At 42.7% G+C, this 12,671-nt stretch overlaps 1 protein-coding gene across 1 annotated transcript; it reads left to right on the top strand.

Moving 5' to 3' along the window:
* The first annotated feature begins 3,006 nt into the window (after positions 1-3,006).
* Positions 3,007-12,120, top strand: STON1 (stonin 1). The gene is given in 3 exon segments (NM_001204874.1): positions 3,007-4,933; positions 11,461-11,663; positions 12,046-12,120. Coding segments are annotated over 3 exon segments (2,205 nt in total).
* Positions 12,121-12,671: the final 551 nt, after the last annotated feature.

The following is a 12,671-nucleotide window of genomic DNA, read 5'->3' as shown; positions in this document are numbered from 1 at the left end:
TCATAGGAAGGAATTAGGATCACAGTTTAGGACAAAATAGAAATTGAAAGCATTACTTTATTGCATTGTGCAGATGTAAAAGAATCAGAGAACAAGTGAATAAGGCAGCATAAGACTGATTTTTTTTTTTTTTAAATACTAGATGAGTGATGTTGTCCTTAACACACAAGAGGTTGCATTTCCTTTTATTAGCATGACATTATCCAATTAACTTGTAAAAATCTATTTGGACTTTTGCCCTCCATTCCTAGTAGTAATTTTTGGGGATCAGTGAGCAACAGTAGGGGAACCACTATCTATTCCAACACTTCTTGCATGTGTGTTTTTATTATCATCAGCATCTTTTTCTCTTTTAAAAAATTCCCATGTAACTGCAACAGCAACAAGAGGTGAAAGCTGCAGCCTCTGACAGGCACATCGAGGGTATTGTGACTACAGAGGAAAGTGCTTTTTTCCACTTTTTTCCATCTGGGAAAGTGGTTTTCTTCATTGACACTTACTGACTGAAGTTAAATGTTTGGCAGGTGGAGTTCAAACATCGTTTTGTTTTGTAATGGGAAAAAAACCCCCGCCAAATAATCCGCAACATCGCATTTAAAAAAGGGGGGGGGGGGGGGAAATCCCAAACATCTGGGAATAATAAAGGACACTGAAAAATTCCATTTATAACAAGAAAGGGAAACAGTCTGCAAATGTGTTCTTTACCGTAAACACTGATTTTATTATTTCTTTTCCATTGGTGCATCTCAGTGTTGTGTGATTTGCCCCTTGAGCATGGCTGTGGTCACACTGGAGAGTTGTGGCAGCATCCCCAGAGCCCCTCTGCAGAGAAAGGCTTTTCTCACATCCACAGCATGGCTTTTTTTCTCTCTCTGGCCATCCCTTATCTCGTAAATACCAGAGGAATTTTTAACGGCAGCCTTTGAGGCTGTTTCCTTATGTTCTCTTGTCTACCAGGCTGCCCCAGTGTCCCAGCTGTTCCAGGAAAAAGCCACACCCAGAATCAGCATCACATTAGCTGCTCTTAACAAATGAGGCTTTGAAAAAAGGGCTGAAAAACTTTGAAACTTCAGCTGTATAAATAATTTATGCTGAAAGAGCCATGGTGGCAACCAGAGGGAGAGGAGGAGAAGGGTGTGATATGGGAGGAAAAAATGATGACCAAGCCAGAGACCAAATAGCTGTGATTTTTCTTTCCATTGCTGCACTTTATGATGAAGTGATTGTGTGGGTGAAGGATACACTGGTAGTTGTGTGTGTCTGAGCTATGATAGTAATTTGTACTTGTTTGCTCCTTTTCTCTCTCTCTTTCTGTAAGTGGTGATTAGAGTGCTTATAAAATAACTGGCATAGTGCAAATATTTTTTCTGAACAAAGAGGTTGAGAGTTCAAAAACTAATGAAGGACCTGAGTCCCCCTCTGTTGAGAGCTCTCTGTTGCTCAGCCTCAGAGTAAGCAGACTGTGCCACAGTTTATGGCACTTTCTTACTGGCTACAAACTGCCCCAGAAATAATGGAGTAATGATAAAAATAAAGACTTGTAGCACAAGTTTCACTTGGCTGAACTGTAGCTTGTCTAGAAGTGAACTGTTCTCTACATGTTACAGATAAGGAATGGCTTTTATGGTTATGTGATTCTGTAGTGCTGTGCAATTAAACAGCCTGACTGTGGCTGTCTGTGCATGAAGGGCAATAGCTCTAAGTCATCATTAGCTGACATTAATTAACAGAGTAATGTACATGCAGGTGGTTTTTGTCTATGTGAACTCCGCCTTTCTTGTGCTTTCAGGCAAACATGGATGCGTTCTGACAGAACAAGAGTAACTTTCTATCAAATGAGCGATGTTTTTATGTGCCCCCCTGGTGTTTCATTGTACTCCATTCCTCCTCAGGCACTGGCAATTTTTTGCTTGCTCCCTCATCAGGCACGAGCAGTGGGGAGGAAGAACTTGGGGGACAACATGCCCTGCATAAGGATGCAACAAGCATTTAAATTTCAGCGCACAATTTAGAACCACGAAGGCAAGATTAATGATTTACTGGTTGCAGTCCTGCTCAGAGGACATCCAGCTGAGCCCTTTACCAAAGACACTTTGTTTGATGAAGTGCAGTTTATTAATTGGTTTAAAGACCTGTCCTTTTTCCAGGCCACCAGCCAATTCTGTGCTTGGCCGATGTGAGTGCTGTTACTTGGCCTTGACTTGTGTTTCATCAGCGTTTTGTCTGCGGTGGAGGCTTGCAGTCTACTCCTCAGCAGGAATGTACTGCTCATCCTTAGGGCTAATTTCTTGTTTAAAAGTTTAATGCTTTCCCAATGCTTTCTTATAACATGTCCAGTCTCCAAGAGCGCAAGCCTGGGCTGAAGGAACTGATGTAAAGGGATTCCTGCCCAGGTCTGGCAGGCATCCAGGTTTTTGCCCTGATGACAGCAGGATGTGTACCTTTGCCATCAGCACTGAGTTGCTACAGCTTTTCATCGAAAAAACAATCCCTTCTCTCCCTCCTGATTCTATTTTTGGAAACAGCTACAGCATTCTTAGTAAAATGCTGGGGTTTTTTGATGGGGGAAGGAGGGGAAACCTTACCTGGAGCGATGCCCAGTATGGAAAAATCTCTGTCCATATTCCAAATGATGCATAAGCTGAATAGTATTATGTTGTATATAATGAAACTGAAAGTATTATTCAGGCAGTCCTGTACTGCTGTGGGGCATTCTGCTCTCTCTGATTGAGAGGCTCTGTACATCAGATGCTCTGAACAGCTCGTAGAGCTTAGAACTCCCTTCAATCCCCAGCCTGGGAGAGCAGCGGGGATTCACGGGCAGTGTATCAGTTTCTACACTGCTATCTCAGATTATACATGTAAACCAAAATACACTGGATTTGTGACCTGCTTGCAAATTTGAGCTTTGTGCGATTTGAGTTTGATTTGAATAATGTTTGTTGTTTCTTCATAGATGGCTTGCGGGTGATGTGTTGTGCAAGTGCCTCAAGTTTCTCCTACAAGATGTGTTCTCCAAATCCAGCAAACTGGGTCACCTTTGATGATGAGCCTCTCTTCCAGTCACCTCAGAAACCTGACAATCAGAGCAGCTGCAAACCAAATGGCCTTAAGCTCAACCTGTCCAGTGTTCATGAGTCTTCAAGTAGATCATCCTCTACAGGCAGCACTCCGCTCTCATCTCCTGTAGTTGATTTCTACCTAAGTCCTGGACCCCCCAGCAACTCTCCACTTACTACACCTACCAGAGACTACCCGGGAAACCCCTGCATTCCAAAGTCTGGGATTCACATGCTTTACCCCATCCCTGAATGGCCATCAAATGTTAACCCTTCTCCATCCCCCGGGATTTGCTCATCCCTAGCCTCGCAGAAACCAAGCAGCCTTCCTTTGAACCCCTCACCTAATGACCATCCAGGTAAGACTTTGGTCTCCAAATCAGCAGATGAAGGAAGCCCTAACCCACCAGGAAGCTGCGAGGAGCTGGCTCCAGGACAATTCCCGTACTTCCACAGTGACTGTGCTTTTTCCAGTCCTTTTTGGAAGGAAGGATGCTCCCTCAGCATGTCGCCAGCTAATGTTAGCATGCACAGGAAGGACAAAGGGCTTGACAGGAGTGGGTGTCATCCTAGAGAAAAAGAAACATGTCATGATCAGAAAAGCCTTAACCAGGGCTCCTTCAGTTACATCTGTGAGAGGCTTGAACACCTACAAGCTGACAGCTGTGAGGCCATGGAAAATCCACCCACCTCCAGCACCCACGCATGGCACAGGCTCTCCCCCACCATCCCACACAGCCTTTTCAGGAGCCAGAAATCAGATGGGTGGCCATTCATGCTGAGGATTCCTGAGAAGAAGAACATGATGTCATCCCGGCAGTGGGGCCCCATTTACCTGAGTGTCCTGGCTGGAGGGGTGTTGCAGATGTATTATGAAAAGGGCCTGGAGAAACCTTTCAAGGAATTCCAGCTGCAGCCGCAGTGCAAGCTGTCCGAACCCAAACTGGAGAGCTACAATGTCTCAGGAAAAATCCACACTGTGAAGATCGAGTGCGTGTCTTACACAGAGAAGAGGAGGTACCACCCCAAAGTAGAGGTGATCCATGAGCCAGAGGTGGAGCAGATGTTGAAGCTGGGCACCACCGATTATAATGACTTCACCGATTTCCTTGTGACAGTTGAGGAGGAGCTCATGAAACTTCCTACTGTTTCCAGACAAAAGAGGAATTATGAAGAGCAAGAAATGACTCTGGAAATAGTGGATAACTTTTTGGGGAAAGTCACTAAGGCAGAAGGAAAACTTGTAGAAAGCGCGGTCATCACACACGTTTACTGCCTGTGTTTTGTGAACGGTGGTGTTGAGTGTTTTCTAACCTTGAACGACCTGGAGCTCCAGAAGAGGGATGAGCGTTACTTTGAGAAAGAGCAGGAGAAGAAGTGGATTGATATTCTCGACTGCCATTTCCATAACTGTGTCAAAGCACAGGAATTTGAGGAGTCACGGATTATTAAGTTTACACCCCCGGACGCCTGCAGGCTGGAACTGATGCGTTTCAGGACACACTACAGTGGGCAAGACCTTCCCTTTTCTGTGAAGGCTGCAGTGGTGGTTCAGGGGGCATACATTGAACTTCAGGCTTTCATAAACATGTCCACAGCTGCTCAGATCCTGACACGTTTACCCTCTGTGAAATACTGTGAAAATGTTATGATACGCTTTCCTGTTCCCACACAGTGGATCAAAGCACTTTGGACCATGAACCTCCAAAGGCAGAAGTCCCTAAAAGCAAAAATGAATAGGAGAGCATGCCTTGGGGCTTTGCATGAGGTTGAATCTGATCCTGTAATCCAAGTCTCGGTTGGAACAGCAAAATATGAGAGTGCCTACAGGGCTGTGGTGTGGAAGATTGACAGGCTTCCAGATAAAAATTCAAGTAAATATTTTGTGCTAGGGGCTTGGGTGTGCGTCTTCACTGGGTTTATGCTTGTGTACCTCCATCAGCTGTTGTGGTTTGGGTTTTTATCTGTGGGATGCTGTTGGCAGAAGCCAGAATAATCTTTTAGGAAAAATAGAATACAGACTTACCAAGTTCTTGAAGGAGGCAAAGTACTGTCAGTCATTTCAAGTGTGTGGTATCATGGAAGCAGAGCTGATCATTCTGAGTAAACCTCAAGTCTGCAGTAGCAAGGCTGAGGGAAAGGTTTATGCTTCCCTTGTACCAGCTGGGCAATGGGTGGGGTGGGAAGCAGAAGTTGGTAAAATGATTTGTTCACCCAGTATCACATAGCTAATTGAAAAGGTGGTATTGTCACCACTGGGTCTTGGCTTTCTAGCATCACTGAGGAAATGGTAGGTATGATACAGAACTATAAGGTGCTGTGGTTAAATCTGCTGTAGGAGGTGCTGTGCTCTTGCAAAGGCTGGTTTCTATTTCCTCTTTCATGGGTTTGTGCATTGATATTGTACATTCATGGCAATAATTGCACTGACTAAAAATGCCTCTGACTTTATTCCCATTTCTCTCTGGTGGTTTCTCACTGAAAACTGGTAGCCATACAAACAGCTACATTTTTAATTGCACACATGGAAATAGTTAATTTACTTTAATTTGAAGGAGAAAACATGACTTTTGGAAGAAGAAAAATAGAAATACTTGGGTTTAAAATTCCAATTTTTAGTCATATTACCAGTACCCTTCTAAAGACATAGTACTTTTCTAAGGACATAAAAATTCTTGAGGAATACAGTGTCATGCTTCGAGTTCTGTAGAGTGAAGGCATTTGATCCTTTGCATTATGTGTACCTGAGGCTTTGGGGATCTGTGTAAGACAAGGGCAACTGTTAAAGCATTTAATGTAAAATCTGTACTTTTGAAAAAGGGGGTAACTGTATGTTACTAACATAGGGATTGTCCTAGTCTTGTATCATCCTGTCTGGGCTAACTGCCTCTTTAAAATGTCCAGAAAAGATTTTACCTTCTTAAGTCCCAGTTTCAGGCATTCTACTACTAAGCCAGGACTAATGGTGGGGGAAGAGCAATGACAGCGAGAGGGAAGTGAAGGGCATGGGCTGGGGAGACTGGAAAATGGACAGGGAGGGCAGAGGAGTGCTGAAGAAATGTAGGAGAATGAGAAGGCAGAAGAAGATTCTTCAGGACTTCAAAATCCCTGTGCTGTACTCCAAGTTTCAGAGATTTGCACCATGTTGCTATGACCCGCGTGTTTTCCCAAGGCTTACAGGACTGTTTGGATAGCTTTTAGTATTCTTTGCTATTTAATGTAGGTTTGTTTCTGTAAAATCAAGTCAGCAGGGTAGGCAATTTTAAAGAAGATTATAAGTCTTCCAAATTTCTTACAGTTCTTTCACCTGAAGATTTGATGTGCAAAATTAACTTCAGATTTAAGTTATTTAAAGGGAAGAACTGGGTTTTTTTTTAGGCATTCCACAGCTTTAAATTAGTTTCTAGCAGTAGCTTAAACTTCTGACATTTGAATAATTCCTGTAGCTGAGATCTGCAGAATCATTTGTCTCTGTGAAATGTTCATGTGTTTGAAAAAACATTTTGGTAGCAATACTGCCCAGTCAAATTTTAAACCTCTGTATCAAGTGCTCTGTACACAGTTAAGAGTTTAAAAATAGAATTGTCCCAAGGCGTGCCAAAAGTCTGGAGACAGTCAAACTAATAGAAATATGTAAACTTTCATAATGTGTTTACCGCAGGCGGAAAAATATGCTGAGGATTTTGCTTTTAAAAAGCCTTTGTCCAAGGCTTCTTAAAATAAAAAAAATAAATTAAAAAAAAAAAAAAAAAGAAGGGAGAAGGCTAGAGTGCTTACAGTTATATTGTGGCTCCGTTTATAGACATCGAAATATGTTAATATCCACTGGATTCTACTGAAGTGTTTTCTTGGAAAAGTGCCAGCCAAGTGAAGTCAGTAGGAGCTGCAAGAAACACCAGACTTTTAAAAGCTGCCTATGCCTATCCAGATATATAGATATTGTATTTGGAGTCAGAATTTTAGCATTATTTTTAAAAAGAGTAAAGAAAGGAAAAATGTTTTGAGGGGCTGATCCAGTGAAATTTCTGCAAATTGAGTCTTATGTTTGTGAAATTGTGTAAGGAAATGCAGAACACGTAATGATTTTAGCACAGTACTGGGGCCAGACTTTGCAGTGGAGAAGCTGTGTCAGCTGCTTCCCAGGGAGTTCCCAGGGAGCAAGGGAGAGACTAAATTGCAAAGCACTGTGCTTTAATCACTTGCTGTGTACATTTGAGCTCTGTGATTTTTCCTGCTAGGACACCTCCTTCCTTGAGCCGTTGTGTAAAGCAACAGCTCTTCAGCTGATTTCATTCTGCATCACGGGGCCACTGAGGAAGTAGGGACTAAACAAGACAGCAAATTGGAGCTTGAGGAGGTTGTGGCTGCTGGCAGCCTTGTTACTGCCTTTAGCATCTGTGCATGGACTCTGCTGTGGGAGGTGATGTGGTTTCCAGGAACCACCAGGTGCTGCTTTTCTTATTTTCTAAACTGCCCAGGTGGAAACTCAAAGCCATGGCTTTGTCAGGTGGGCTCCATCCCTGCCCAGCCACCTCCTTCTGGCACTGGCACCACAGTGAGCTGGTGCTTGGTGGTGCTACTGTCCCACTCCTCTATTCCCTATGCACTTCTCCCAGCAGGTTGGATAAATGTACCCATTTAGACATAGCTGCAGGAGTTATTAACTTCTAACAACCCTAATGTATGTAAATCTGTCCTTAGTAATTGTTTGTTTTCACGTTCAAAGTAAAAGTTTTAGAACTGGACCTATTTTGGCAAAAATAGAACTATTAAATAACTAAGATAATCAGTAAATTATTTTGGCTTATATTGCTTTGCTTCATGAGCCTTTCTCAGATCAAGGTTGCTTGAATGCTACTTATACAGGTGAAAAAGGGCCAAATTGTGTTAATAAGTGCAAAGTTGGATTATTAATTACTTTTGAAATGCTATATGAATTCTAAATGATATTTGTAATCTAGTTTCATAGTTTTACTGATCTTTTGTTTGTTTGTTTTGGCTTTTTTATTGGTATTCTTTGTAGACAGAGAGCAAGGTTTGGAATGCTTCTAGGAATCTAGAGCCAGATTTTCAGATTAGGGCAGACTAAAATCTCTCAATTCACAGAAGTCTTAACAAGTTGCATAGACACTTAAACTGCAGGGTTTCTGTCTCATAAATTAGATAGTAAAACTCAGTAATCTCCCCAGATTCTTCTGGTTGGCTCTCAGGAGTGGTTTGATTTCATCAGTCCAGGTGGTCATGCCTCGACAGTGCCTGCTGTCAGGGCTCTGAATATGTCACCTTAGCACCCTGTGCCTGTTCCAGCCCACCTGTCTTTCCACAGCACCACCTTTTCTCTCCTTCTGGCCAACACCTGGCTTTTTCAGCATTACAGTTTCTTTTGCAAAAGGATCTTCTACACACAGCCTCTCTTTCTTCTTCTAACTCCAGTGTAACACAAGGCCCGGGAAGCAGTGGTTTCATGAGATGGAAAGAACTTCTCAGTTTTAGGTGAAAACTAGGGGGATGTTCAGAGTCTTCCAAAATGCTGGTCAGTCACTTTGTCATCTGACAGCTGATGGGAAGAAGTGCTCTACTCTTCTAGCACAGCCCAGCAGTGGCAGAAGAACTTCTCCACAAGTGAAGGGGTGAGTACTTCCCTCTGACATTGGTGTTGGTACAAGAGACAGATGGGTTGGGGGAACCCTGCATTTTAGGAATAGGTGAAAAGGTCCAATGGAATCTGCTCCAGAGGACCCAAGGCAGTATCCTTATCCAAATCCCAAACCTGTTGTCTCTGCTTTTGCAGGTTACCACCTAAGGAAAAGGAAGCATCCCAGAATTCACTGCATCCCAGCACCAAGACCACTTCATGGCTGTAGGTCAGCTGGAATATAAACCCAGAGGTTTCTCAGGATTGTCCTGGATCACAACTATGCCATGTCCAGCAGGGAAACCTTCAGCAACAGCCCAAGAGGTATGGCTCATGTGTGCCTGGACTCAAGTGGACATCTGTTATCCAACATTTACCATCCAATATGTGCCCAGGAAAATTCCAAGCAGTGAATATTTCTGGATTCCATTTCTCAGAAGACAGAATAATTTGCTAGACAATTCTAGATGATTAGACAATTGCTATTTGTTTCTTCATAAGCCTCTCCCCCAAAACACCTCAAGAAGATTCTGAATTTGATCTCCAAAAGCCCTTAGATGTATGCTAGTTGTCTTCTACCACAAATTAACTACAAGCAGCAAACCATTTTTCCTCAGATCCTTGATTAACCACAGCCCCAGAGGGCTTGGCTTTCTCCCTGGCCAAGACATGCCAAGCAATCTTGGTGCTGCAATTCCTGCTGTCCTGCCCAGGATGCTTCACTTGTGGCTGGCACTGTGCAGTCTGTGAGGCCCAACCCAGCAAACAGCACAAAGAGCAGGTCAAGTAAGTGTGTTGCCAGGCTGCATCCTGGCACCACCATGGGAAAGGGGAGCAGGTCCTGGGAGCCAAAAGGAGCTCAGTTCGGATGGGATGACATCTTGCAGTGTGGCTCTGGAACAGGGTGTTCCTCATGGTGTCCTGTTGCTGGGATGATAGAGGAGTCAAGGATGGAGAGCCTACATCAACAGAGGCTCATTCCACCATGCCCAGGCAGTCTGGAAGAGGGACTGTGGACCAAGAGAGCGTTAGTGCAGCAGAAATGACCCTGGACACAGCAAGAGGTGACCAGCAGCAGATCATGGACAAGGCTCACATCATGGAGGTACAGAGATCTGCCTGTCCCTGGGTACATGAGTGATGAAACACCATCTCCTCCTCACGCTTGTTCTGTGTTCCAGTTTCATTCTCAAGACATTGGTGGCTGTAATCCTTATTTCTGACTTTGTTCCCTCCTCTATTTCCATAATAAAGTACCTGATGTTACAGTTTTACTTGTCTCTGTGTTTTGTGTTATTGTCCTGAGACTTCAGGCACATGTTGCATGCCCCTGGCATGGCACTCCTGGCAAACTGGGGATCTTTGTGCTTCAGTGCCTTGCAGGATCCTCTCCTGAGGTGTGCCCAGAGGTCTGTGTAATGTTACAGGGAAAACCTGCACCACAGACAGGCACCCAGCCCAAGGCTCCTAGGAGCAATGGAGATGCAGCTTTTGTATTTATTATTACCTTACACTATTTTTCCCTGTGAGCCTGTGGATGTGGAATATTAGCATGATTTTTCCCATGGGATGAATAAAGCTCAGTTAATGTTAACTCCATCTTCAGTATTTCCTTCATTCTGATAAGGAATCGATTCCTGTCACTGGAGGAAGTCAGTGCATAAAGAATGGGACATTTTTTCCTGAACTTCGAGATTCCATTCAGTGTAATGGATGAAAACCAAATATACACTGCCAGGCTTGCCTTTGACAAAATACAGTCAATCCTTTCTTTTTTTCTTTGTAATGTTTTTTCCCTGCCTGCAGCCAAAGCATAGTTAGTTGTCTATGCTGATGATTAAAATCCTGGAGAGAAGAAGAAATGCAGAATTGCTATGTTTTGCCCTGAAGAATTTGAAGAGGATTCTTTTCATTATATTAAATTGTATTATCCTGCTTTCATACACAGTCAGTCTGCTGACTCCAGTTGCTTTGGGAAGCAGGTTTTCACCTTGTGCTCCTGTGTGCCAGGAGAAGTGCTTGCCCTTATCATTGCCACGTGTAAGAAATGCTGAAGCAAGTGATCCTTAGGATCATCCCTAGGATGATTAAAGTAACTCAGAATATGCTGCACAAATCCTTAACGGCTCTGCTTTATAACACCACAGTAATTTTAGTAGTACTTTTTTTTGGTTTTTTTAAGAAATGGAGTATGTTCTTTTCCAAACTAGACATGGACTCCAGGTAGCCTTTATCCTGGCAGGTGGGATGTATCTTGTTTGAACAGCACTCTGAGCTGCACCTTTATCTTCCTGCTGTGGACATAGTGTAATAAATGATGGTACACTAGATAGCTGTAGTAGTTGAAATAAGCACTGCAGTAAAATTTCTACAGCACAGAGCTCTGGAAAGGGGGTTGTTGGACACAGGGCAGCATCTCTGCCTTGGCTACATTGAGACCTTCCAGTTTTTAATAATTTGGATTTAGCAACAAAGCCCTACATTTGTAATAGTCCCTCAATGAGAAGTTGCAAGGATCTGGTAAATCTTGTGTAAATTAATTTGTAAAATTGCAATGACTATGACAAGTGTGCTGAAGCAGACAGAAAATGAACAAGGGGCCACCTTATGCCCAAATAGCAAAAGATTATAGATAGAATAACCTTGTATCAAACAACAGCTCTGTGTTTATAAGAGGTAAAGCTGTGCTCTCTTGCTAGGAGATGAACCTAAACAAAGAAAAAATAATTTTCTAATGATGTGGTGGTTTTCTTTTTCTTTCCCAAGGTTTGGATCATCCACACAGCCTCTCTTACAAACTGGAACTGGGATCAGACCAGGAGATACCATCTGACTGGTACCCATTTGCTACTGTCCAGTTTGTTGTTCATGATACGTGTGCCTCAGGAACAGAAGTGAAGTCCCTGGGCATAGAGAGTGATCTGCAGCCCCAGAAACATGTGGTTCAGAAAGCTTTTTACAATTACCAGGTATTCTCAGGTCTATGCTTTCCATGTTTTTCCTCCTTTTGTCCCTCCCTGCTCCCCCATACAGTATTTGAAAAGCAAATATGCTTTGTATTTGAAACATACATTGCGCGTACTTTTTATAATGACTTTGAGCAAAAGAATCATTAAGTAATAATTCCTTGTCTGATCAAAGATGAGACTGAAAAATAGAAATATGAATGCAGATTTTTATTTTTTTCCTCATTTGAGCTGTTTTTGGGAGTAGTGGTTTTGAAATCTGTTGGGTCTGGAAGTATTTTGATTTTGTGTGAAAGCTTTTTTTCCATGCTGTTGCTGCGGTTCACACTTTCCGTGACCAATTATTTGCTAATTCTACGTGCCGTATTTTCTTTTCTACCTCCAGGTTGAAATTGAAAAGAAGTGGATTAGGCTTGATGGAGAAGACCCAGCTAAGGCTGGCAACTGCCTAATGCAATGAAAGAGGACAGGAGGCACCACCATAGGATATTAGTAGGACTCAATTTACATAGGAAATTCTATTGTTAGAAGAAGCGCAGTGACCTAGTTTAGGGTAAACACAGTCATTGAATTTTTTTTTTAGTGCTTATGGGTTTGAGTCTGCAAATCAGTACTCATTTGACTGGCCTGCATTCAAGTAAACTTCCTGTCATGGGAGTCCTGGAATGAGTAAGGTCTCCATGCTAGAGCAGCAGGATGTGAGCACTTCACTGACTGATTCTAATGTATTATTTTCCTGTTGTGTATCTGGAAAATTATTTTCCTATTGTGACTAGGGAATGATCTCATACTCCCTATTGAAACCTAATGGCACTACTCAAAGGGTTCATGTCACTTGGACATGTAATATTTGGTAATGAAACTTCCAGAGTGCTTATGATCTATCAGCACCTGTGTAAGGTCCAGAAGGACCAATTACATTTTTTAGTGCTGTTTGAAAACTAAAGTCCCTCATGTTTTTTCACCCCTTGATGTATGTGAGTAGAACAAGTCCAAATAATATTCTCAACA

Source organism: Taeniopygia guttata, chromosome 3 (assembly GCF_048771995.1).
Source record: "Taeniopygia guttata chromosome 3, bTaeGut7.mat, whole genome shotgun sequence".
In the NCBI taxonomy this organism is placed as follows: Eukaryota; Metazoa; Chordata; class Aves; order Passeriformes; family Estrildidae; genus Taeniopygia; species Taeniopygia guttata.
The sequence above is the reverse complement of the archived record's forward strand: the minus strand, read 5'-3'. Positions and strand labels throughout refer to the sequence as shown.